Source organism: Oryctolagus cuniculus, chromosome 4 (genome assembly GCF_051225735.1).
Source record: "Oryctolagus cuniculus isolate XC-2025 breed Fujian yellow rabbit chromosome 4, ASM5122573v1, whole genome shotgun sequence".
In the NCBI taxonomy this organism is placed as follows: Eukaryota; Metazoa; Chordata; class Mammalia; order Lagomorpha; family Leporidae; genus Oryctolagus; species Oryctolagus cuniculus.
In genome coordinates this window covers 11,471,053-11,497,750 of record NC_142870.1, presented here as the reverse complement: position 1 = coordinate 11,497,750, position 26,698 = coordinate 11,471,053, and the positions used below count along the sequence as shown (strand labels likewise).

Here is a 26,698-nt window from a genome sequence, read left to right as displayed (position 1 = left end):
TAAAGCCACCATCTGCAGAGGTGGGTAAAGCCACCATCTGCAGAGCTGGCATCCCAGATGGACGCTGCTCCACTTATCCAGTCCCTGCTAATGTGCCTGAGAATGCGGTGGAAGATGGCTCAAGTCTGTGGGCCCTTCACTCATGTGGGAGACTCAGAAGCTCTTGCTCCTGATTTCAGCCATCTGGGGAGTAAACCAGCAGACGAAAACTCTCTCTCTGTAATTCTTTCAAATAAATACATGATTCTTTTTTTTTTTTTTTTTTTAAAGAATTTCCTATGTATAATTAATTCTATGTGTGCTAACTACCCACAGAGTTTTCTCCCACAGGGCATTTTTTTTTCCTCAACAGTTTTTGAATAAAAGCTCCTTTTCAAGACCTTACCTAGATCCACACCACACTTCGGAGGGAGGACTCTGGGGATGTTTTCCAGCAATCCTCCACCGGTAATGTGGGCAAAAGCCTTGACATGACCTGACCGTAGGACAGGCAGCAGCAAATGGCTGTAGATTCTTGTTGGAGTCAGAAGTAGGTCCCCTGTACGTTGAAGAGATAAGATAAAAACATGGCTCATGAATATAAAACCAAATATAAAACAATTCTGAAATGGAGAGTGAGTGTGATGCTGTAGACACACCAGCTGTACTACAGCGTCCAAGAACTCAAACCACAGGGTAACACACAGCCTCCCATTCTAGCTTCGGGTAAGGAGAGACTAAACCTACTAAGTGGGTTCAGGTATTTCCAAGCAGCACAGTTCGAACATGAGGGAATTTACCTAAGGTCTGGTCACCACAACCATCAGGTGCTGGAGAGGAGTACTGAAGTGAAGACTGGGCTACAATTTTCCTCACAAGGCTAAATCCATTGCTGTGGAGACCAGATGAAGCTATTCCAATAACAACATCCCCTTCGGTGATTCTTTCTAGGTGAGGGAGTTTCTGATCTCGTTCCATGGCGCCGACGGCAAAACCAGCAAGGTCGTACTCTCCAGGAGGATACATGTCAGGCATTTCTGCTGTTTCGCCTCCTAGCAGAGTAACACAAGGACAAAGAAGTCATATAATATTTATAAATCTTCATAGGAAACAGTGACACCAGCCACCCTTAACATGAGGCTATATCCCATTCTCTATTTTCTGCCTAACAGGCCTTTCAACCAAGCACAATTTCCAGGAAAATAGCACTAATTTCCACAAAGTGTGAGATGAGGTAATACCTCTAACAAGTACATATGCAGCCTCCAAACATCACTACTTTCACAGGCTGAATGCTCAGTTGAATACAAAACCCCTTCTGAAAGTGGCCATCAAAGGATGCACTTTTCTCTAACGGGAGGAGAGAACTTCCACTTTACTTACAGCCTTGTCTAAATACTGATGAAGTTTGTGGATTCAAAAGGCTTCCATATCCTAAGCAGCTCATGTCAAGAGCCGTAAGTGGTCACTAACATCATATATAAGAGTGTTAATTCTTAAATTAACAACAGAGGTCACTGTGCACTAACTCCCCAGGTAGGACCTCTGTCCTCAATAAGTTGTATTATGAGAGTTAACTGTAGGGGCTGGCGCTGTGGCGCAGCGGGTTAAAGCCCTGGCCTGAAGCGCTGGCATCCCATATGGGCGCTGGTTCTAATCCCAGCTGCTACTCTTCCAATCCAGCTCCTTGCTATGGCCTGGGAAAGCAGTGGGGGATGGCCTAAGTGCTTGGGTCCCTGCACCCACGTGGGAGACCTGGAAAAAGCTCCTGGCTCCTGGCTTTGGATCAGCGTAGCTCCGGCCATGGATGCCATCTGGGGAGTGCACCAGCAGAAGGAAGACCTTTTCTCTGTCTCCCCCCTCCTCTCACTGTCTGTAACTCTCTCTCTCTTAAATAAATAAATAAAATCTTAAAAAAACCACAGAGAGTTAACTGTAAAACTTGTTCTCAAACATTTTTTTGTGTGTGCATGTGTATGCAAATTGGTGTAATCTTTACTTAGCATAGGGTTGGTCTTCTGTGTACAAAGTTAACTGAAAATGAATCTTAATGGAGAATGGGGTTGGGAAGGGGAGAGGGAGGAGGACAAAGGGTGGGAGGGCGGGTATGGTGGGAAGAACAACTATATTCCTAAAGTTGTACTTATGAAATGTTTATGCCTTAAAATAAATAAAGAAATAAAAAAACCCTATGTAGCAGTTTAGTTTCAGAAACAGTGTCATAAATATTCGATCTTTATAATCACTCCATATTCCAGGGGGTGGCACAGGCTTAGAGAAGTGATTTAACCAGACTGCTCAACTCCAAATGCCTTGGCTTAAAACTTTAGCATAGTACACCTTTCTGGTCATATCATATAAAGTTACTAGAGAGGCAGCGCTGCAGTACAGTGGGTTAAAGCCCCGGTCTAGAGCACCTGCATACCGTATGGTTACCAGTTTGAGTCCTGGCTGCTCCACTTCTGATCCAGCTCCAGGCTAACGTGCCTGGGAAGTCAGCAGAGGATGGCCCAAGTGCTGGGGCCCCTGTATGCTTGTGGGAGATCCAGAAGAAGCCTCTGGCTCCTAGCTTCACCCTGGCCCAGCTTCAACCACTGTGGCCATTTGGGGAGTGAACCAGTGGATGGAAGCTCTCTCTCTCTGTTCTTCCTTTCTCTCTCTGTAACTGCCTTTCAAATAAATAAAATAAATCTTAAAAAAAAAAAAAAAAAAAAGGTATAAGGTAGAAATAGGTAAACTCCAAAGTAGAAACCAAGAGATAACTGGAGGGAGCTTTTTGGCTTCTAGGACAGACTTATTCACAGAAATGATAATACTAAAGGAGATAACTTTGTTACTTGGCAAAACTACAAATTCATTGTGCTCAATTTCATATATAGCTTAATAATATTTTCCTTTTCTTTTTTAAAGAAGATTGCACACTTTCTATTTCTTCACCAAACCAACGTCACATTTTGCCTCCATGGATTGTTAAAAAAATCAGCAGGAAGCTGGAATCAGGAGCCGGGGAGTGGACCCAAGCACTCCAATAGGCAGGTGTCTTAACCACTGTGCTAAATGCCTGCCCCCACTGTGACATTCCAATATACACACAAAATATGCAATGATCCTAGCAGGGCTAATTGGCGCATCTTTTACCTCAGATATACCATTTCTTTGAGGTGAGGGATAACTAAGCAATATTTCTATAAAACCTGGGTATACTTAATTCTTTATGTCACTTCTGTGGGAAAATGTGTCTTAAGTGAAGATGACAGGAACCCATCTGCCTCTGCTGCAGGGACAGCAACAAGGAAAGAGCCCCTAGGCCTTACTGTGGAGGAGGTGAGGTTACTGAGAAAGACAGGGGTAGAAAGATGGGCAAAGATCAAGGAGACAGTTTAGGGTTACGGGTCTGAGAGACAAACCCTTGAGTAGGGGTTGGAGGGCCCCAGGGTCTAAGATTAATATGTATCTTATTTGCCACATCTTGTGACATACAGTCTCTCCTGCTAGGTGCTGATCACAGTTATACACAGGGCTACAACACAGTGAGAAGACTGGGATTCCAGTGGATGACCATACCAAGCAGAGCACATCCAGCCTGTCCACAAGCTTTCGCGATGCCAGCAACAACGGCTTCGGCTGTGCTGAGGTCAAGTTTCCCACAGGAGAAGTAATCGAGGAAGAAGAGGGGCTCTGCTCCTTGTGCCAGAATGTCATTCACGCACATTGCAACCAAATCTTGACCAATGGTATCATGTTTATTGCACAGCTGAGCAATCTGCACAAGAACAAAATAAAGACCCACATGAGAGAGTAAGTCCAAGCTATAAGGGTACATGAAAAAGTTTATGGAAAATGACTGTTGTGAAGAAACTATGCATGGATTTAAAAATTATTTTGCAAAAGAATAAACTCATCTTTTAACACACTTTTTCCACGAACTTGTTGACGTAACCTCATATATCTTTAACCAATTTATCAAGGGAGACTAACAAATCGCAGTATCTAGCTGCTCTTACTATCAAAGGACAAAAGAACACAAAATTATGATAAGCGACCTGGCCCAAAACTATCCCTTTTACCCCCTAAAATAACCTTTAACCCTGAACAATATTTTGTTGTTAGAAATGTGCAGACATTTGAACCATATTATCTGGCTGTTTGGTATAATGCTTTTTAGCTCATATAATTGAGAGGGAAAATCGATATTCAGTAGTAGAGTTAATCCCATTATTTTTCACAAAAGGTGTCTGATTCACAAGGTGTCTGATCACCTTCAGTTTTGTTCCAACGCCATCTGTTCCAGAGGCCAGAAGAGGATCTTTGAAGCCAGCTGCTTTCAAATCAAAAAGACCAGCAAAATCTCCAAGATCAACATCACAGCCTGTTGGAGAGAAAATTAATTACTTGCTACATTTCAACAGATTAAACATGAATACATACACCACCCCTTCATATGAATGGCCAAATAAAAAGATGCGTATTCTGAGAACAGGAGACAGCAAATAACATTGTAGGTAAGAAATGCCTTATGGGATGTGGTTGATGGAGTTCAGCCACCACTTATGTGCCTGTTTCCCACATCAGAGGCTGTTCAAGCCCTGGCTACTGTTTCTGATGCAGCTTCCTACCAATGCATACTTTGGGAGGCAGTAATGATGGCTCAAGTACTTAGGGTCCTGGCACCATGTGGCAGATCCTGGTGGAGTTCTAGGCTTTTGGCTTTGGCCTGGCCAAGCCCAGTGTTTGAGGAGTGGATAGATGATCTTTCTCTCTCTCACCCTGCCTTTCAAATAGATGAAGATAAATAGGAAAACCTTAAAAAGATGCTTTCCTCTCTTCGAGATCAGAAAGCATCTACCAGGGCAGATGTTCTGTGCAGCAATTAAGTGGCTGCCTGGGATGCCTGCATTCCACATGGGAACGCCTGGTCTGAGTCCCAGCTACTCCGCTTTAGATCCAGCAGGCAACAGATAATGGTTCAAGTACTTGAGTCCCCACAACCCACATGAGGCTTGACTGAGCATGGTTACTGGCTTTGGGCAGACCTAGCCTGTCTGTTGTAGGCATTTAGGGAGTGAACCAGTAGATTGAATACATCTCCTTCTCTCTGCCTTTAAATACAAATGAAAAAAAAAAAAAAAGAAAAAAAAGGAAAAAGAAAAAAGGAAGACTATAAGCTTGGCTTAATTACAGCAATACTTAGAGTAACCTGCCACTAATTTGGAAAATTTTCTTCATTTAAATATAAAGTCCAAATTGAACATACTAAGTCTGTCAAAGTCAACAAGTGAGCTGAGTACAGGATCTGTTTTACCTGGTCGAGATGTGGCTTTTGCTAAAGGCTGAATTTTTTTGACCAGCATATTTCCAGCTGCAATGTCAACCCCCGAGTCCTTGTAAGTCAGGCCTCTAAAGAATTAAAAACAACAACTAAGAGTTCGTGTCAATGCCAGGGAAATTACTTTCATCTTAAACTATTATTCAAAGCAAAAGATATCTTGCGTAATTTCCACATCCCCTGAAGTACTAAAAAGTTTTAAAGTGAAAGTCTGTGCCTTGGCCCCATGCAGATTCTGCCTGCACTGGTGCAGGAAGTCCCGGGAATGCAAACGCTGATCAACAGCTCTCCAGGCAGATCCACTGCACCATCACAGACTGCCACTCCTCTCACTTAACCCCCTTTCTCTTCCAGAGTACTCACGGCAGACTGCTAAATGCAAGTACACTGTCATTTTTAAAATTCATTTTTTATATTGTGGAAAATACCTTAAAAAAAGTGCCATCCTAATTTTAGGTGTATAATTCAGTAGTATTTGTCATGTAACTATCAGCACCATTCATTTCCATAACTTTTCATCTTGCAAAACTGAAACTACTCGTTAAACAGTAACTCCCCGTTCCTCCCTCCCCACAGCCTCTAGCAAACACATTACACTTTTAATTTAATGTCAAAACAGTCTGAAAAGTGGAAATTAGGTTTAAAAACAAATCTACAAGAATATCCCTAAATAATTAAATTTAGCTCTTATTGTAATAATTTAGAACTTTATCATTCTTTACAGCTGAGAACAGTAAGAAGATCAAACAAGGAAAAAAAGCAACACCAGGTAATGATACTCTGCATCATCTCCTTCTAGATAGGGCTACCACATCAGAGGTGAAGCTTGTGAACTCTAGTCCTGTGTGGCAAAAGTGTGGACTTTGGTTTACTGATGCAGTGAGACGTGAAGAAATATGTGAAGTCTTATTGAAAGGAGCAGCCAGAGTACAATTAGAGTTGAGAGTGCTGGCAGTTAATGCGAAGTCAGCGGCTCAGGGCTACTTTCAGGTAGGAAACAGTCTTTACTGTGGCATCTCATTTTCTTCTTCTTAAACATAGCAAACTCACACTAAACACTGCAGTCCGCTGGAGAAGGTTATTTCAATGGAATTTTGTAATTGTTAAATGAAAAATAAATTTACCATGTTATTTTCCTGTTTTTGACTACAAAAATTTCAGTGTTATAAAAATTAACTTCCTGGAAACAGTATAGCTTAAATTAAGTTACTAAAATTTCTCATTTTGTCCTAAAATATATTCATTACCAATAGATTAGCTTAATGAATAACAGTAAATATGATGCATGTTGAAGAATAAAAACACTCACATTTGCAATCAGTATTTTATTGATTTTATGAGGGAACAGTTGGTACATGTCAGTAAATAAACCAATAAGGGGTTAAAAATACATTTCAGTAACAGAATTAAATGCAGTGACAAAATGAGACTGCAAAACTTACAGTATAATCAAATTAAGTTACAAAGGTAGATGACAAATATGCTCATGTTGAGTTCTTTAAAAAAACCAGGAATTTGATTCAAATACCACAATATTTAACTATGTGATAATTCAAAGAACAGAAATCCTTACAGTACTGAGTTTGCTAAACCTTTCAAACATAAGTAGCTATCATGAAGTTTGAGTATTGCTATCAACAGTTTTGATTCAAATGAAATACAACCAACATAAAATCGGTCTCAAAGACTGCAGAATGACTTAGTGTAGGGTTAACGCCATTTTCCAAGAGGCTGCCAGTTCTGAGGACGTGCCATAAGCACCTCAGGAGGAGAACTTTACCTGGGTTGCCGGAGGAAAGCTAGGGCACGAGAGCCAATGTCCGTCCTATAAACGGCGCCCTCGAACTGGAGAGCAGCTAGTCCTTTCTTGGCTTCCTCAAGGGCCGACATGAGATTTTCCTGGACGGCTGTCACAGTAAGGACTCTACCTCCGCTGGTCACTACTTTGCCCTCTCTGAGAGCAGTGCCTGCGTGGAACACCTGCAGTCCTAAAGCCTGAGCCTCAGGAAACCCTGGAAGAGAGCACATTGGACACACAATTTGAAGTATTTCAAATCAAAGTGACGTAAAATTCCCACTTAAAAAAACAAAAAAAACAAAAAACAAAACTCCTATCAGGCCAGAAATAAGCCAATATAGTAGATAGAACCCTTCGAAGAACATTCTATTTTTTGGGGTGACAACTATATTGCTAAAACTGTGTTATGATAAATCTCATGATTAAAACTTTTTTTTAAAGAAAAGATTTATTTATTTATTTGAAAGTCAGAGTTATACAGAGAGAGGAGAGGCAGAGAGAGAGAGACAGAGAGGTCTCCCATTCGCTGGTTCACTTCCCAGATGACTGCAATGGAGGGAGCTGTGCCAATGTGAAGCCTGAAGCCAGGAGCTTTCTCCCGGTCTTCCTATGCGGGTGCAGCGGCTCAAGGACTTGGGCCTTCTTCCACTGCTTTCCCAGACTAGAGCAGAGAGCTGGATCAGAAGTGGAGCAGTTGGGACTCGATGCCAGCACTGCAGGCTCTACCTGCTATGCCACAGCGCTGGTCCCTCATGATTAAAACTTGTTTCCAGGGCTGGCATTGTGGTAGTGGGTAAAGTCACCGCTTGAGAGATGTTGGCATCTCATGAGTGCCGGTTTGTGTCTTGGTTGTTCCACTTCTGTTCCAGCTCCCTGCTAACAGCATGGGAAAAGCAGTGGAAGATGGCCCAAGTACCTGGGCACCTTCTACCCATATAGGACAGCTGGAAGGAGCTCCTGGCTCCTGCCACCAGTCTGGCACAGCCCTGGCCATTGTGGCTGTCTGGAGGGTGAACCAGTGGATGGAAGTTATCTGTTTCTCCTTCTCTCCCTGTAACTCCAATTTTCAAAATAAATAAATCTTAACAAAAAAATCGTCTCTTGTTTCAGTGAATAAACCCTGCATTTGAAATCTAACTTTCACTTAAGAGTAAGGGAATTTCTGGGGTAGCAATTTGTCTGGCGCAGCATTTAAGACACAGCCTGGGAGGCCGACGTTGTAGGACAGCAGGTTAAGGTGCCAGCTGTGACAACTGTATCCCATCTGAGCATGGGCTGGAATCCTGGCTGCTCAGCTTCTGATCCAGCTCCCTGCTACTGTACCTGGGAAGGTAGTGGAAGATGGCCCAAGTGCTTGGGCACTGCAGACCCAGATGGAGTTCTAGGTTCTTGGCTTTGGCCAGGCCCAAGTCCAGCTGTTGCTGCCATTTGGCAGAGTGAACCAGTGAATGGAAGAACTAATCTACTAATCTTGTCTTTCAAAAAAAAAAAAAAAAAAAAAAAAAGACATAGCTTGGCATGTCTCCCATGCCAGGGTGCCTGGGTTTGAATATCGAGGTAGGCTCTCTATTTCAGCTTTCTACTAATGTGCACCCAGGATGGCTGAAGTAGTTGTGTTTCTGCCATGCACATGGGAGACCTAGATTGAGTTTCTGACTCGTGGCTTTAGCTCGGCCCAGTATTAGCTGTTGTGGGCATTAGGGAAATACACTAGTGGACAGATCTCTGTCTTAATTTCTAAAAAATTTTCAGTGGGTATCTGGTGCAGCAGTTAAGATGCTACTTGGGGGGGGGGGGCGTGTGACAGGTGCTGTGGTGTAGCAGGTAAAGCCACAGGCTATAGCTCTGGCCTTCCACATGGGCGCCGGCTCCCATTTGGGTACCCACTAGAGTCCTGGCTGCTCCACTTCTGATCCAGCTCCCTGCTAATGCACCCAGAAAAGAAGAAAAAGGTGGCCCAAGTTCTTGAGCCCCTGCACCCACATGGCAGACCCAGAAGAAGCTCCTGGCTCCTGGCTTCAATTTAACCCAGCTCCAGCTTTTATGGCCATTTGGGGAGTGAACCACAGGATGGAAGATCTCACACTGTCTTTCAAATCTTAAATCCTTAAAAAAAAAAAAAAGTGCTATGTGGGATGCATCCCATATGAAAGAGAACGGGTTCAAGTCCTGCCTGTGCTCCTGATTCGAGTTTCTAACAACTGGGGCTAGGCCAAACTTAAGCTTGAAGCTTGCAACTCAATCCAGATTTCACAAGAGGGTGGCAGGGAGCCAACTAAATGAGCCATCACTTGCTATCTCCTAGGGTGTGCATTAGCAGAAAGCTGGCACTGGGAACAGAGCCAGGACCTGAACCCAGGCATTCAGATACAGGACAAGGGCCTCTTAACTGCTAGGCCAAACATCTATCTTTTTTTGTAGTCATTCAAGGAAAGTTGCTTTCTTTTTTTTTTTTTTTTTTTTTTTGACAGGCAGAGTGGACAGTGAGAGAGAGAGACAGAGAGAAAGGTCTTCCTTTTGCCGTTGGTTCACCCTCCAATGGCCGCCGCGGCCGGCGTGCTGTGGCCGGCGCACCGCGCTGATCCGATGGCAGGAGCCAGGAGCCAGGTGCTTTTCCTGGTCTCCCATGGGGTGCAGGGCCCAAGCACCTGGGCCATCCTCCACTGCACTCCCTGGCCACAGCAGAGGGCTGGCCTGGAAGAGGGGCATCCGGGACAGAATCCGGTGCCCCGACCGGGACTAGAATCTGGTGTGCCGGCGCCGCTAGGCGGAGGATTAGCCTAGTGAGCCGCGGCGCCCGCCGGAAAGTTGCTTTCTTAATAGCTGAAATATCAGGGCAGTGCAAAGCATTCGCTTCAATTATCTTTTCCCTAATATACAATTGTTAACATTTTTTCTTAAAAGATTTATTCATTTGAGAGTTACAGAGAAAGAGACACACATAGAGAGAGATTTTCTACCCTAGAGTTCACACCCAGATGGCTGCAATGGCTAGAACTGGACCAGGCTGATGCCAGAAACCTAGAACTCCAACTGTGGGTCAGTACTTGTGGCATGGCAGGTACTGCAGCCACCTGTGACACTGGCATCCCATATGGGCACCAATTTGTGTCCTGGCTGCTCAACTTCCAATCCAGCTCCCTGCTAAAGGCCTGAGAAAGCAGCAGCAGATGGCCCAAATACTTGCCCCCTGCACCCACATGGGAGACCTGCATGAAACTCCTGGTTCCTGGCTTTGGCCTGGCCTAGCCATGGTTGTTGCGACCATTTGGGGACTGAACCAGTGGATGAAAGATCTCTGTCTCTCTCTCTCAATTTATAATTCTGCCTTTCAAATAAATTATTAAAAAAGAACAACTCTATCTGAATTTCCTACATGGCTGGCAGGGACCCAAGTACTTGGGCCATTCTCTGTTGCTTTCCCAGGCGTGTTAGCAGGGAATGTTTAATGTTTTAAGGTAAATTTGATTTAAATTGAATTGAGGCCAACCCCAAATTCCTGGATTCATTCTTTTGAAACCTTTTTCAACTCTTGGATACAATAACTTAAAAAAAAAAAAAAGGAGAGATATTTATTTATTCAAAGGGAAGAGTGAGACAGCAAGAGTTATTCTCCATCCACTGGTCACTCCCAATATGGCCATAATGGGTGAGGTTGGACCAGGCCAAAGTCAGGAGTCTGGAGCTCCATTAGGGTCACCTAGGTGGCTGGCAGGAACCCAAGTACTTAGGTCATCTGCCGATGTTTCTGCAGGCACGTTAGCAGGAAGCTGGATTGGAAGCATAACGGCAGAACTTGAACTGGTGTTCTACTATGGGATGCCAGCATGGCAGGTGGCAGCTTAGCTGACTGTGCCTCCATACTGGCCTCATCATATATAACTTAATATTTGAGGCCGGCGTTGTGGTGTAGTGAGTGAATCCACCGCGTGCTTTGCCAGCATCCCATATGGGTGCTGGTTCATGTGCCGGCTGCTTCACTTCTGATCCTGCTCTCTGCTTATGCACCAAGGAAAAGAAGCAGAAGATGGCCCAAGTGTTTGGGCCCCTGCCACACATGTGGGAGACCAGGATGAAAGCTCCTAGCTCCTGGCTTCAGCCTGGTACAACCCTGGCTAATGGAGGCCTGTGTTCTCTCTCACTCTCTCCCCCGCTCTTTCAAGTAAGTAATTAAATCTTAAAAAAAAATCTACTGTTTAAATTCTAAAATGACCAAAGAGGACAGTTTTTACAAAGATAATTTCTTTTATGTTTTAAAAAACATTGTTGTGGGGCTGGCACTGCCTGCGGCACCAGCATCCCATATGCGTGCTGGTTTGAGTTCTGGCTGCTCAACTTCCGATCCAGCTCTCTGCTATGGCCTGAGAAAGCAGTAGAAGATAGTCCTTGCCCTTGGAAGAAGCTCCTGGCTCCTGGCTTCAGATCGGCACAGCTCCGGCTGTTGTGGCCATCTGGGGAGTGAACCAGCAGATGGAAGACCTCTCTCTTTCTTTCTGCCTCTGTCTCTCTGTAACTCTGCCTTCAAATAAATAAATAGTTAAAAACAAAAACAAACAAACAAACAAACAAAAAAACCAAAAAACCAAAAAACCTCTGATAGTTTCTGGTGCCTTCATACCCTGAATACAAAGAGGCATTAGTATGGGAGGGAGGCGTGCTGTTGCGCTGGTCACTTGTCACCTTGAAACCCACTCTTCCCTCCTTCCCTCGTACTCACCTGTTATCTCCATACCCGTTGTATAGGCTCCAGGATAACCTTTACTTGCCATGACAACGGTAACAGCAGCATGGTTTTCTAGCCAGGCGGGCAAGGAGGTGCAGAGCTGGCCATCTAAGGTGGACTGAACCACTTCAAAAAGATCACTTTTAAGAAGTGGGAGGATAACCTGGAAGAACACAATCAATGTGGCAGTTGAGATAACTTCCTGTTTTCTTAAGACATTTTGATTCGCCAGGCCACTGGCAGAACTTCTAAGTATTTCTCAAAGATAAGTATTTCAATGCTGATAAATCCTGAAGTTAAAATGACACACAGAGTCTACAAAGTAATACCATCTTCAATTACTGTTACCTACCTGGCACTCTGGATCACCAAAACGACAATTAAACTCAAGAACTTTTGGGCCATCCTTAGTCAGCATTATACCAGCATACAGAATTCCTTGATTAAAAACAAAAAAGAGGACAGAAAAAGGAGTCTATAATGAAAACACTGTATTAGGAGTATAAAATCTAGAATAAATATTTCTGGCACTCATAGTTTTGGAATAATCATAAATAATCATAAATGCTACAATTGTGGCCAATTAAAAAGACTGCAAAAAGAGAAAAAAATTTTTTTTAATTAATTTATTTTGAAAGTCAGAGACAGAGAGAAAGCAAGAGAAAGAGCGAGCCTCTATCTGCTGGTTCAATCTCCAAATGGTAGCAACAGCCAGGGCTGGGCCAGGACAAAGCCAGGAGCCAGGAGCCAGGAGCTTCCTCTGAGTCTCCCATGTTGGTGGTAGGGGACTAGGTAGTTGGGACATCTGCTGCTCCTTTCCCAGTCCATTAGCAGGGGAGCTGGATCGGAAGTGGAGCTGCCAGTACTCACATTAGAGCCCATATGGGACACTGGCGTTGCAGGCAGCGGCTTTATCTGCTATGCCACAATGCTGGCCCAGGAAGTTTAATCAACAGTGCAAAGTTACTCTATTGCAAACAATGTCAACAATAACATCAATGTGCTTACCTACGTAAGGAGTGCCCTCCTGCTGCATGCCATCTACTGTTTTCTGAAGAACAGCATTTTTAATTTTCAGTAACAAATCCTTAGAAACCTGAGGAACATACAGTGATACTTAAGTGTTACTGATATTAAGAAAAATTCTATGACGAGGGCATGAACTATCATATTTTTAGCACCTAAGACCGGCTGAGCACTTCATAAACTTTCTAAATTCTCCCAACTCCATCAGGTAGGTCCATTTGCCTTACTTGTTGAGAACAGTAAAGAACTGGAAGACAGAGTGCCAACTGCAGTGCTTAACACACTGTACACGCTTTACTCCCCTCTTTAAAATGCACCTCAGTGTCTTAGAAAATACCATAACTTTCCTTTTTGACTAATATATACCCTGAGTCTGGTAAGCAAGCAGAGGCGGGATTGCATGTTTATTGACAAAGTGTCAGTGCCAACCCACATTCCATGCCTAACATGACTTGTTAAGTCATCTGTCATATGCTTTTAAAGAAGCTCATCAAAAATATTTTTCCAAAATATAATAAAGATGAAGAAAGTTCTTGCCAGGAGGCTCCTTTGTAAATACTTATAGAATACACTACACATATTTTATAAGCCTATGTACTTATGAATCTGATTTTATAAGCTTAGTTTGAAAATTAGACTGAGATAGTTCTTAGATTAAAATCACTATTACCAAATTGTAATTTCAAACTTATAAGGCCTAAAAAGAAAAGAATTTGGCTTTTAATCTTTTACTCAATAAAAACATGCAAAAGTGCTTTCAGCAGAAACAATTATGACTATCAACAATGAAAGGATGACTGAGTTTTGGAGTGCGAACTTACTTATAATGCAATAATGCAGACTTTTGTTAAGAAAAGCTGTTCAGAAATTGGAAACATGGAAAGGCCAGAAGAACAGATTATGGTCTGACTCAGTCCTCAATTTATAATGCTTACATACATATAACACTCATGTGTTGGGCTGTGGATATCCAGAGATGAACAAAAGATAATTCTAGAATCTAATATGTTCCCATTGGTTGAAAATCGAGTGTAGAGAGGAGAGGACAGGAAGATTTATTCAACACATCCTACATTTTAGACTGTCTTAACATAGTTCTTGAAAAGTTTTTAGAAAAGATTAGTTTTAGAGACTAGATTACTTTTAATAGAAAAAAATCAACCTGCTGATAAGTAATACAATTTACACAACAAACACAATAATCAGAAAAGCATTACACGTAAGAGCTCTTCACGGCCGGCGCCATGGCTCAATTGGCTAATCCTGTACCTAGCGGCGCCGGCACACCGGGTTCTAGTCCCGGTCTGGGCGCCGGATTCTGTTCCGGTTGCCCCTCTTCCAGGCCAGCTCTCTGCTGTGGCCTGGGAGTGCAGTGGAGGATGGCCCAAGTCTTTGGGCCCTGAACCTGCATGGAGAAGCACCTGGTTCCTGCCCTCGGATAAGCGCAGTGCGCTGGCCGCAGTGCGCTGGCCATGGTGGCCATTGGAGGGTGAACCAACGGCAAAGGAAGACCTTTCTCTCTGTCTCTCTCTCACTGTCCACTCTGCCTGTCCAAAAAAAAAAAAAAAAAAAAAGAGCTCTTCAGGAGGACCAATTACTACTGAATTTCAGGAGAGCCCTGGGGAAGTACCTGAGGTGCTGGACAATAGGCTCCCATCCCTCCTGTGTTGGGGCCAAGATCCCCCTCCAGTAATCGCTTGTGGTCCTGTGCTGGAGGCATGGGGGCCACAGTACTCCCATCAGTGAAACACAGACACTATGGAGACAAAAGGATTCACTGTTAAATGCCAAAAAGTAAACACAATTTAATAAGGTGAATTATACATATCTGATCTCTTAAAGTTTCTTTTTAAAGATAAAATTAACAAAACGCATTAATCTCAAGCTGCATACGTCAAGCAGATCCTGTATGGGGTGGGTGTTTGTTGCCAACGGTTAAGATGATGCTTGCAACACCTACATCCCATATCTGAATGCCTGGTGCAAGTCCTGGCTTTACTTTTTTTTTCTTAGGGGCGGAGGGAAGAGGGGGAGAGGGGGAGAGGGCAAGAGGGAGAGGGGGAGGGGAGAGAGGAGAGGGAAGAGGGGGTGTGAGGGGGAAAGGGGGAGAGGAGGCGTGAGAGGGAGAGAGGGAAAGGGGGAAAGGGGGAAAGGGGGAGAGAAGTCTTCCATCTGCTGGTTCATTCTTCAAATGTCTGCAACAGCTGAAGCTGGGCCGGTCCAAAGCCAGAAGCCAATTCCAGGTCTCCCACATGGGTGCAGGGGTCCAACAACTTGGGCCACCTTCTACTGCTTTCCCAGGCCATAGGAGAGAGCTGGATGGGAAGTAGAGCAGCCAGGACTAGAACCAGTGCCCATCTGGGATGCCAGCACTGCAGGCAGTGGCTTTACCTGCTAAGCCACAGTGCCAGCCCCCTGGCTTCACTTCTGATTCCAGCTTCCTGCTAATACATACTTTGGAAGGCAGCAGGTGATGGCCTAAGTAATTGGGTCCCTGCCACCCAGGGGGAGACTTAGATGGAGTTCCAGGATCCTGGCTTTAGCCTGGCCCAGTCCTGGCTATTGCGGGCATTTGGGGGAATGAGCCAGTGGATGCAAGATCTCTCTCTGTATGTGTCTCTGTGTCTGTCTTTCAAAAAGGAAAGTTAAAAAAACAAAAAACACAAGTTCTTGGGGCTGGCATTTATGGCTGCTGGTTAAAGTTCCAGCTGCTCCACTTCTGACCCAGCTCACTGCTAATGGCCTAGGAAAAGCAGCAAAAGATGGCCCAAGTACTTGTACCCCTGCTACCCATGTGGGAGACCCAGAAGTTCCTGGCTTCAGCTTGACCCAGCCCTGGCTATTTCAGCCATTTAGGGGAGTGAATTGGCAGAAGGAAGATCTCTCTCTCTGTCTCTCCTCCTATGATTCTACCTTTTAAATAAATAAAAAACAAAATCTTCATAAAAACGACAATGAAAAAAAACCAACGGAGTTCTTCTATACTCAACTTCTGAAGGATCTGTAATTTTTAGGTAGATTGGGAAAAAAACAAACTACTCTGCAAGTAAAATATTTCATCCTTTCTCCTTCTCTTAAAATTTCCAGGCATTAAAACTATTCAAGGTGACTTTATTTCTATTACTATTATACAGTAAATTGTATATAAGAGAAAAAACATGAATTTAAAAAAGTCTTTGTTCACCTGAGAGGCAGAGAAACAATTCCCATGTGCTGGTTCATCAAGCAGTCATAACGGCTGTGGCCTAGCCATGGAAGCTGGAGCCAGGAACTCAAACCGGGTCTCCAGTGTGGACTGCAGGAATCTAATTACTTGAGCCATCATTGCTGCCTCCTGCAAGCTGGAATCAGGGACAGAGCCAGGATTAAACCTGGGCACTCTGATACAGCACTTGGGCTTCCCAACTGGTGTCCAAACAGCTGCGCAAGCAGGAACGTCTGACTAATTCAGAACCTTAATAACACGTGATGTAAATCCAAGTCTTGGGGTCGGTGCTGTGGTGTAGTGGCTAAAGCTGCCTCCTGCAAGGCTGGCATCCCATATGGGCACCAGTTCGAGTCTCAGCTGCTCCACTTCCAATCCAGCTCTCTGCTCTGGTCTGGGAAAGCAGTAGAAGATGGCCCAAGTGCCTGGGCCCCTGCACCCATGTGGGAGACCTAGAGCGGATCTGTGCAGCTCCGGCTGTTGCGGCCCATTGGGGAGTGAACCAGTGGATGGAAGACCTCTCTCTCTCTGCCTCTCCTTCTCTGTGTAACTCTTACTTTCAAATAAATAAATAAATCTTAAAAAAAAAAAAATCCAAGTCTTCCCATTAATGCAGTGGGGATGGTTACAGAAAGAGTAATTCTTTTTTCATTTTGCACTTCAAACACTTAAGGTATTCAAATTTCTTTGTAATTGCTGGGTTTGTGATTTTTTAGACCAAGTGGCCAGATTAAATTAAGTTTTTTAAAGGGGGGGGGGGGACACATTCATCAGGAAACAGCTTCTATACTTCATAAAAGTCAAAAAAAAAGTGAATATACGTACAGATACTTCTTCTCCTTCAAGGAGTTCTTCAATAACAATTGTTTCTCCAGCTGCTCCAAAAGCCTTCTCCTAATTGCAGTTTAGAAAAAAAGAAGTTAGGTGAGTTCTAAGCTTTTAATATTTACTTAAATGACTTTCGTCATAGTTCACCATTTGTAAAAAGACCCAAAATGCTAGTATTTTCTTTTTTTGTCTCTAAAAGACTAAAATGAACATATTAATGTTTCCAAATTTTTTTATGTGATGATGATGCAGAGCTGAATTGGTACAGGTGAAATAAACATAATACTCTCCTGAGGATTTGGTTTTCCAGTTTCAAATAAAGGAAAAATAGATATTTTCATTAACATTTAATATTTAATCCTTATTCTTGATTACTCCACTTGCTTAGACTGGGCCACACAAGACAAATATTTTTGTCCTCATGCGAATTTATTACTATGTTTTATAGTCTGAGGATTTTCTACTGTTCAGAAGCAGATAACAAAGAATGTCAGAACTTAACTCAAATGAACAGAATCCTGGTTTGGCCTTCAGTGTAGAGGTGTTTGTAATAACCACTGTACTGAGAAGGACTATAACACAGTCTTCTTAAAAAAGCACATCTGCCTTTGGGCTTCGTATCATTTTGTAAACTTGGCGCTATCTGCCCATTGTGAACAGAAAATGAAACTTTCCAGAAGAATCAACCTACCTGCATGATCTCCTGGACAGCCCTGCAGGCCTCTTCTTGGTTCTTTGCGACAATTACCCCTTTCCCAGCTGCTAGACCACTGGCCTTCACCACCAAAGCAGGGAAGTCTGCGCTGTGAACAGAGCAAACCTTCACACTCAATAAAACCCTTACAAGTGAAAATGTTAAATGGGATTTTTGTAGTGATATACTACATAGTAACTGAAAAGCAGAAAAGAAAATAATTATTTATCATGCCAACACTCTTGACATATTTCTCAACAGTATTTTATCCCCCATATGATCATATGGTACATACAAGGGTGCTTCAAAAATTTCATGGGAAGTTGGAACCATCCTTTAATTCTGTTTTCCGTGAACTTTTTGAAGTCCCTCTGTACAATTTTGCTTTTTTCTTTTTACTTATAATGAGATCATGTAGGCCCAATCTTTGGAATAAGCAGATGCACAGAGTAGATATGCAGTGATCTTGAAGATATAAAGCAGCAAATCATACTCTCATTTAAGTAGGAAATGTAGTTATGTAAGACCAACGTAAGTGCAGACACACAGACCATTTTTGGAAGTACACATTAGAACCTCCCTAGTGGGACTAGGGAACTAGAAGGAGACTTACCCAAAGTAAGTAACAAACTGTTACTTACCCAAGGCATCTGGCTACTAGGAAATAATAATATTCAGTGTCAAAGAAACCCTGTAGGATGAAGAATGAATAAAGAATGAAATTGACCCGACTGAACAGAAAACACACCAGGCAGTAGGAAGTGTCAACAAAAAAGACAAAGGTAAGTGTCTACCAACAGTCATTAATTCCTTAATGTTTTCCAAATAATAGAAAAAAGGATTTCTGATTTTAAGATGTACATTTGGAGTTGTGGTATAGATGACCAAGCAGTCATCTTCTCACTCTTCTTAATTATTTATGTAAAAAAAAAAAAAATCAATATTCTTGATGTTGTCCATTTGGCTGTGAGCAGAATGCATGACTGCAGAACAGGTGCATCTTCTCCCTAAGGCCTACTCAGTAAATTTCATCTTTCTGCAAGGTTACAATATTATCTAATATATACACATAAAATTCCATTTATTTATAACGGAAAAGGGTAACTTACCTAGTATTCATTGGGAATATTTTTTCCATAATCATTTTCCCATAAACTCATGACAGCCTAAGGACCTAACTATCTTAAGAAACGACTGCGCTTCATGTGCAGCCTTCTACACACCTCATAATGAAGCTGCAGGCCTCTTCAGGCGTGGTGAAAGCTCTCCACCGTGCAGTTGGGATTCCATGTCGATCCATAAACTCTTTGGCAAACCTTTTGCTGGACTCCAGCTGAGCTGCTTTTGCTGTGGGGCCAAAGCATCGCACTCCTGCAGATGTTAGGTTCTCAACAATTCCTACAGAAGCAAAAGTAGTTTAAGTAAACTAGGGCTTTTCTAGCTTTTTGGGCTGAATACAAATCAGGATTACATTAAATATGTGTTTAAACAAGGTAGATCACTGGTGGGAGAGAGTAAGATATAAGTAAAATGCTATCAATAGGTGACTGAAATCCAGCAAAAGATATTTATTATATCTGCATATACAGATTATTAAATAGACCCTAGATCAGAGCAGAACAAAGATACATAAAATGCTTCCCATGTCTGCAAATTTGATCTATAACTTGTCATTTTACAGATATATGTGGAAGAACGTCTTGAATCCATAAAATTCAAGATGGTGAAAACTCCTTGGGCAACATATTATACAAGTCCTCGTCTGTAAAATGAACTGGATGAGAGGATCCCTGAGCTCCCATTGCCACTGTGTATGCCATAACAAAAAACAGAATGAACTTTACCAGCAGCCAGAGGCGCCTCAGGTCCAACAACTACCAACTCAATGCTTTCATCTTTGCAGAATTGAGCAAGGGCAGTGTGATCACTGACTGAGATGGCTGTGAACAGAAAACACATCACATTCACAAAAACATTCTGTTTACGTAAATTATAACTGATAAAGTAAAGACTAAATGCCATCCTGTCCTATGCCTGTTGACCACTGGTTTTACTGACATAGATGACAGTTTCACCATGAGAAATTCAGAAGAGTGCTTTAGGCTAGGCACTAAAGTTCAGTTGTTGGTAATCACTGTAGCCAGTTAAATGATGAAGGTACCAGTAAACTCAAAAACCATAAATCATGGTGTACATGCCACCACTGTTGACTGTAAACAAAAAACACACACAGAACGTACTCACAACTCATCTTTTAACATCATTCATTCCTACTAAAAACTCAGTTATCTGTTAGCTACTTCCTAGGTACTAGCATTAAGATGTTAATACAAACAGGGTCCCTACATTTAAGATAAATATGCAAGCAATAAATAGCAAACATCAAAGAATTAAGCAAATCTGATATGAGGTGAATTGGGAGACTCTCATTGAGTCAGGAGGGATCTCTTTCAGGCAAAGCTTTTTAAGCAAAGAACTGAATGATGATTTTCAGATTCAGCTTTGGGGGCTGGCACTGTGGTGTAGTGGGTAAAGCTGCTGCCTGCAGTGCTGGCATCCCATAAGGCGCTGGTTCAAGTCCTGGCTGTTCCACTTCCGATCCAGCTTTCTGCTGTGGCTTGGAAAAGCAGTGGAAGATGGCCCAAGTCCTTGGGCCTCTGCAACCGCGTGGGAGACCTGGAAGATGCTCCTGGCTCCTGGCTTTCGATCGGTCCAGCTCTGGCTGTTGCAGCCATTTGGGAAGTGAACCAGCAGATGGAAGACTTCTCTCTCTTTGCCTCTGCCTCTCTGTATTTCTGCCTTTCAAATCAATATATAAATCTTTAAAAACAACAACAACAAGAACAAGATGCACCTCTGTTTTGCAACTTATAAACCAGGCACATTTTCTTTCTTGATGGAGTCCTAAGTAATGAGCAGTAGCATGAACCACATATGAACATGGATATGGGTTCTGTAGGGCTCTCGTGCTTCACTGTATCTGGACTACCATTGGTACACATGCTGACATCTCAAGGTGCTCTGCACAAAGGGACAGGTTACAAGATAAGCTATCTATTTATTTTCATTTTTTAAAAAAAATTTATTTGAAAGGCAGAAAGAGGACAGAGAGGGAGAGATCTTCTATCTGCTGGTTCACTCCAGTGAACCAGTGGATGGAGGACCTCTCCTCTCTCTGTGTAACTCTTTCAGATAAATAAATAAATAAATCTTAAAAAAAAAAAAAAGATGCCACATTCGGTATGCCATATCCCAGTACCTCGATTCAATACCCATCTCTATCTAGCTCCTGAATCCAGTTTCTTGCTAATGGACACCCCGGGAGTCAACAAGCGATGGCTCGAGTGATTGAGTTCCTGCTACCCATGTGGGAGATCTGGACTGAATTCCAGGCTTCTGGCTTCAGTCTCAGCTGGCGGCTACTGTGGACATCTGAGGAGTGAACCAGCAGATGAAAGTTCTGTCAATCACTTTCTCTGCCTCTCAAAGAAAGAAAAACAAAATATGATTACCAGCATTTGAAATCTTTTCAGAGCAAGCAGTTCCTGCATTTCCTGGTGCAACCAACACTTGTTTGACATGAATGGACTGTGCAAGTTTCCAGGCCAGCGTGTGTTCCCTGCCTCCACTGCCAATTACAAGTACTCGGGCCGTCATTGCTGTGTGCAAAGCAGGAATTCCAAAGGAAAACAAAACCTGCATGAAAAGCAAACCACAGTGGATAATTCAGAATGTACGCACTTTAGAAATCACAAGTCCCCAATATGATTTAATTATTTGTACTTGCACAAGTGACATTTTTTCATCCACTTTTGAGAAACTGGAATTCATAGTTCGACACATATGATTACAGTCAGAAAGAGAGGTATTTTAAAAATTAGGCAGACTGGTCAAAAGAGGTAGGTTACAAAATGAATGGTGATTGAGCTCCTGCTATGGTTTGAGCTTCACGTCTTGCAATTTAATCCCCATAGTGTAGCATTAGGAAGGCGGAACTGAATCTGATCATGGCGGTTAGAGGGAGGGCCTTTAGATGTGATTATAGGATGACTGCATAAAGTCATTAGGGTGCAGCCCCGCGACTGCTTTCCCCACTGCTTTATAAAAAGGGGAGACCAGATACAAACACAGCTGCTCCCTATCTCTTCACGTCATGCCTTCTGCCACTTCAGGAGTCTGCCAGCAAGATGGCTTCACCAGCCACTGCCCTTGGCCGCAGACTGCTTCAACTGTAAGCTAAAAGAATATTTTTGTAACTTACTCAGTATTGTGCTGCTAGAAATGGAAAATGGACCTTTACAGTTCGTTAACTGATAATCTCACTTCATCAGGCTTCACTTTTAGATTTAATCATCAAGTCTTAGCTAAGAAAAAAGTGAATCAAAGTGAATTTAACATGTCCATTTTTAAACCTTGAGATCTTACAGGTAATAGACTTTATGTGTATCACAAAGTGAAAGAAATATTGAAGGTAAGGGATCAGCAACTTTATTTGTAAAAGGTCAGATAGTAAACTAGGTTTTGAGGGCCTTGAGGTCTCTTGAGACATCCACTCTATGAAAGTAGCCAGACAATATTCACAAAAGTGCCAATGTTCACAAAATTTACAGCAGGTAGGAAATTAGTTCCTATCAGTGCTCTAAGCAACAGGAAGCCAGAATAACAAAATAAAATGATTGTTTCAATAAAACTTTATATAAACTTCAAATAATGATGTGATAAGAACATTGTTTTTCCCAGGCATTCTTATTTAATAGACTGTACAAAAAACATGGCATAAAAGATTTGGCATGTGGGCTATAGTTTGCTGACCCCTATTTTAAGCAGTATGATAGAAAATTGGTGGAGAAAGCAAAAATTAAATTCCAACACATCTGACTTTAGTTCTGGCATTTGAATCTCAGCAAAATGGATGGAACAGCTATTGTCTCAAGCTAACAGTGTGACCACGGCTATGTGAATATAAATTGAAATAACATTTCTGAAAAATCAGCACAATTTCTAGCACTCATAACTAAAATTAACTTGTTATAGTTCATGGTTACTTTTACCTAAAGTTGATATTTGAGGGAGAGAAACAAGTTTTCAAACCATTACATTAGAATCCTATGCAGCAGACACATTTATCATCATCACTTAACACATAAAAGAGATGGGGGCCTGGTTCCCTTAAACAGCTTGTTGTAGGTCACACAGCAGGTAGAGCCTGGATTCTAACTGAAGCAATCTTGCTTCACATACTCTTTAACAGTTGCAATGATGATGATCATGAAAAATTTGAGTAAAGGAAAAAAAATCTGCTAAATAAGAAAAAGCTACTTCGGCCTAATGGAAGACGGACAGTGCACTTGCTCTATGTGCTGAAATATCTGAAATACACACAAAAATCTTTGCATGTAGACAAAATGGCACATATTTAGTTTGTCAGTGAAGGACATTTTTCCTGTTTACAGTCATCGAAATACATTAGCACCCGGGCAGCAGGCATCTAAGGTCAGGAGTGGTTTAGGGGCCTTTGCGAGGGTGCGGCCCACCGCCCCTGACTAGCTGGGAGGTCAGGAGGGGCTTTAACCTTCTCGGGCTTCAATCGTCTGAATGCGTAACTATAATATAAACAGTATAAAGGAGTCAGATTTCAAAGGATTTGGTGCATAAAGTAGAAACTTATTACAAAAGCAGAACGTGTAATCTGAGACGACGGGTGCATACACGAGAGGATATGATCAACTAAGCACACCGATTTCGGGTTCTAGCCTAAAAAAGCCATGAAGATGCAAAAAACCCCTGACACCTCGCAAAGCCCGGAACGCGAACGCTCAGACGGTCAGCCGCGGTTAAGGGCAAGAAAAGCACATGGCCAGCCCCCATCCACCGTTATTTCAACCCAAGACGAAGCCGTCCACGGCTGCGCCGCTTTCCCGGGGGCCGCGTTCTGCTTCCCGCGCTACACCCCTGAGCCCAGTCCCACACGTACCCCACTCACGCGCCGCAGGGCTCACGCACCGCCACCCGGCGACCACGCCGCGCGCGCCCACTCGCCGGAAGTCGGCCCGGCGGGATCCGGCGCGCGCCGGCCGCGCCGCCCCGCCCCGCCCCGCGGCCGGCCCCTCCCCGTCGGCCGGCGCGGCCGGGGTCCCCGCGGCGAGGCCGCCGAGCGGGCGCGGCCGCCGCAGCCCTGGCGCGCGTTGCGGAGACGCAGTGGTGCGGGGCGCCCCGAAACGCCCGCACGCCCCCTCGGGAGCCCCCTGGGCCCCGAGGAGTGCGAGCGCCACGGTGCCAGGCCCGCCTTTCGCTAGCTGTGTGCTCCGACGAGACTCGGAACTGACCGGCTAAGTGCGCAAATGCCGGGACGCGCTGGGCTCCTGGACGGGCCCCAGGCTTTGGACGCGGGACCTCAGGCCCACAGCTGACAGGATGAGGCCGCTGGAGAGGGCAGCGGGAGAGACACGAAATAAAAATGGGGGCTTCGTGTTCACACCACAGTGGGGGCGAAGGCTGGCTAGTTCTCTCTCGGAGGCAAGTCGCCGACGAAAACAGCCTGGCGTGCCCCGCAGACGCCCGGGTGCCTTGTGCCAGGCACCCTGCTGCCCTCCTTGCCCCCTTTTCTCGCTATAGCGAGCCTTTTAAAGCCCCCGAGCACCGTAGGCAGGTGACAACTCAGGCTGACAGGGCCGCCACCAGAGCTGCTGCTCCTGTAATGGCGCCTGCGTCAGACACTAACATGGCGGACACAGTCGTGCGCGGCGCAAACGTCAGCACCTCTACCCGAAGCGGCTCAGAAACAGCAGAGGAGAGTGGGGCCGCGCTCGCTGATTGGCCGGTGGGCGGAGCGTGCCGGGCCGGACGCGCCGTCGGGGCCAATCAGAAAGGCGAGAGAAGGAATTGGCCGCTGCGCCTCTTCCCGAGGCATGCTGGGAGCCTGGAGGACTAGCGAGGAGGAGTTGAGAGAACGGAGCGGACGCCATGGCGGCCGACATCGAGCAGATTTTTAGGTCTTTCGTGGTCAGTAAATTCCGGGAAATCCAACAGGAGCTTTCCAGGTAATCGCCTCCCAGGCCATTCTGCTACGAACGGGCCGTTAGGGCCCTGCCTAGCCTTCCCTGGCACCTCTCTCCAGAGACGCCGTCGTTCCTCGGCTCAGGCTCCGCTACGGCCCCGCCTGGGCCTGGGATCCATTTTCCGGGCCCTCCCCCCCAACCCCCATCCGCTCCCTCCCTTCCTCCCCTTGGAATTGCGCCCTTTTAGCCGTGAGCCCAGACTCCTTCCTGAAAGTCGGAGTGAGGATGTTCGCTCTTTCTCCCCGTTCGGTCGCCCGCGGTCCTCGAGCGACTTGTAGGCCTGGTTGTCCGGCAGGGACGGGCCTAGTTCCTTCCTCAGCTCCACCTCCGCCGCCGCGTTTCCCCTCCCCCTCTCCGCCTCCGCGGATTTCGCCGGCCGGTGCCGGTGACCGGAAAGGGTCTCTAACGGCCGTTTCTTGGGTAATCTTAAATCTCCATTCTTGCAAGTTTCGGGCCGTTTCGGGGTCGGGATCCAGTAATTAGATTATTCGGTCCGAGTGTCCTGTGGTTTCCACCACGCAGCATTCTAATAGGCTAGAGTTTTAAATTCAAACAGTTCACCTGTATTATTAGTCTGTGGGAGAAAAATATTCGAGTTGGGATGGGAGGGAATTTTGAAAGACTGATGAAAGTGGACTTTGTGTGTAGATCTGTCACCCTGCTTGCGTTGACATCTTCGACCACCACACTGTATTGGCTATTGCTGTTAGACCTCACATGGGCTTTCCTTGGTTTCACGTTACTTTAAGGGGGAAAGATTTCCAGAGAAAAGGTTGTTTACACAGGGAAGAAAATGTTGTTGGTGAATGCTGGTCTTTGAGATTTTGGCTTGTATAAAATACAGTTCCTTGAAAGCAGGGATATAGGAAAGAAATAGTGAAACCCAGCTAGTTTTCTTAAGTTCAAGTAGTTTTGCTAATTGTATTTTGAAAGTTGAGAGCAAGAGCAGTAGGAGATTTTAAAAATCCACCGAAAACACAGTTGGGAATTAAGAGCCCTGACGTAGGATTGTTGGGGCATTGATATATTGTTATTGCCAGAATTGTTTTTACAGAATGATGTTTTAAGTGGGAAATGTGTCATCCTACTATATTGCTCTTTAGAATTTTGTGATAAAGCTGGTGTGTTTTTAGGATGAGAAGAGACCTGACCTAAGGAAATAAAATTTTCCTGGAAACTGTTAGTTACATGCCATAAGTAGTTGTGCTTGCATATGTTAATAAGCCTTGTTTTTAATTCAGATTTTCTGTTAGAAAATGAGCTGTTATTGTAGAACATTCAGAAAACATAGGAAACAGCCTATTTATTGATGTTTTTACATACTTTCAGTTTTTTTCCTTGTGCATATAGATTACATGTGTATTTTGTGAACTGTCATTTTGTTTTGTATTGATTGTTTTCCACCTGATATGTGAATAGGTTTGTTTGTCATGGTAGCTTTTGAATATTCTACATTGTGTCATTGAATTCTATTGTAGATATTCAATGTCCCATATTTTGGTTGTTTGAAATTTGCTTTTCAGCAATTGTGATCAACATCCTTGTAGCTTTAATATGAAGTCATAATTCTTAAGAAACTGTCTTAAAGTTGTAGTGTTCCAATATTAAGAGTGATAAGTGTGTACTCCTATAGTACTTAGGTAACATGTAAAAGTGCTCCAGAAGGAAAATCTAAAAAGAAAATTATAGATACACATTTGTAGAAAAATAGGCAGATTCTTTATAATCCATAACTCATTACCTAAAAACATTTTTTATTACTTGCCATTTCAGTGAGCTGTTTTTCTTTTGTGCTTTTTCATTCATCAGTGCAAGGTAGTGAGGCTGACAAATAGCAAGTTGTCTGTTGCATATAGATGGTTTAGTACCTGGTTTTGAATACCAGGTTTATTTCTTACTAGTTTGTGTGATCTTCAGCTAAGTTTCTTCTGTGTGCTTTTCTGTCTAAAATCAAAATAACTAAGTGGTGACCTTAGATTTCTGTTGGGATCAAGTGAGTTAAAAAAGGTATTCCACTAGTTTATAGTCAATAGTTATTAATTAGTGTTACATGACTCATAG

General features: G+C 43.7%; 2 protein-coding genes across 16 annotated transcripts in view; one reads left to right on the top strand and one right to left on the bottom strand.

Moving 5' to 3' along the window:
• GART (phosphoribosylglycinamide formyltransferase, phosphoribosylglycinamide synthetase, phosphoribosylaminoimidazole synthetase) overlaps positions 1-24,347 on the bottom strand; it is a 32,854-nt gene extending 8,507 nt beyond the window's left edge. The window contains exons 1-16 of one of the 5 annotated variants that reach the window (XM_008274927.5): positions 23,906-24,347; positions 21,092-21,275; positions 19,424-19,519; positions 18,803-18,977; positions 17,577-17,688; positions 16,883-16,951; positions 14,483-14,608; positions 12,835-12,922; positions 12,179-12,264; positions 11,821-11,989; positions 7,086-7,317; positions 5,282-5,376; positions 4,239-4,348; positions 3,544-3,742; positions 780-1,031; positions 386-538 (exon numbers count right to left, since the gene is read on the bottom strand). In XM_008274927.5, the coding sequence (XP_008273149.4) occupies positions 386-538; positions 780-1,031; positions 3,544-3,742; positions 4,239-4,348; positions 5,282-5,376; positions 7,086-7,317; positions 11,821-11,989; positions 12,179-12,264; positions 12,835-12,922; positions 14,483-14,608; positions 16,883-16,951; positions 17,577-17,688; positions 18,803-18,977; positions 19,424-19,519; positions 21,092-21,236 (2,107 nt within the window). In that variant the 5' untranslated portion in view covers positions 21,237-21,275; positions 23,906-24,347. 5 annotated transcript variants of the gene reach the window in all.
• Positions 24,348-24,511: 164 nt separating this feature from the next.
• SON (SON DNA and RNA binding protein) overlaps positions 24,512-26,698 on the top strand; it is a 34,112-nt gene continuing 31,925 nt past the window's right edge. For all 11 annotated transcript variants that reach the window (XR_011387716.2, XR_011387715.2, XR_016233040.1 and 8 more), the window contains exon 1: positions 24,512-24,619. Coding sequence is in view for 4 of the 11 variants with exons in the window: in XM_051833596.3 (XP_051689556.3) it covers positions 24,543-24,619 (77 nt within the window). In the remaining 7 variants the exon portion in view is untranslated. The remainder of the gene's footprint in view (positions 24,620-26,698) is intronic.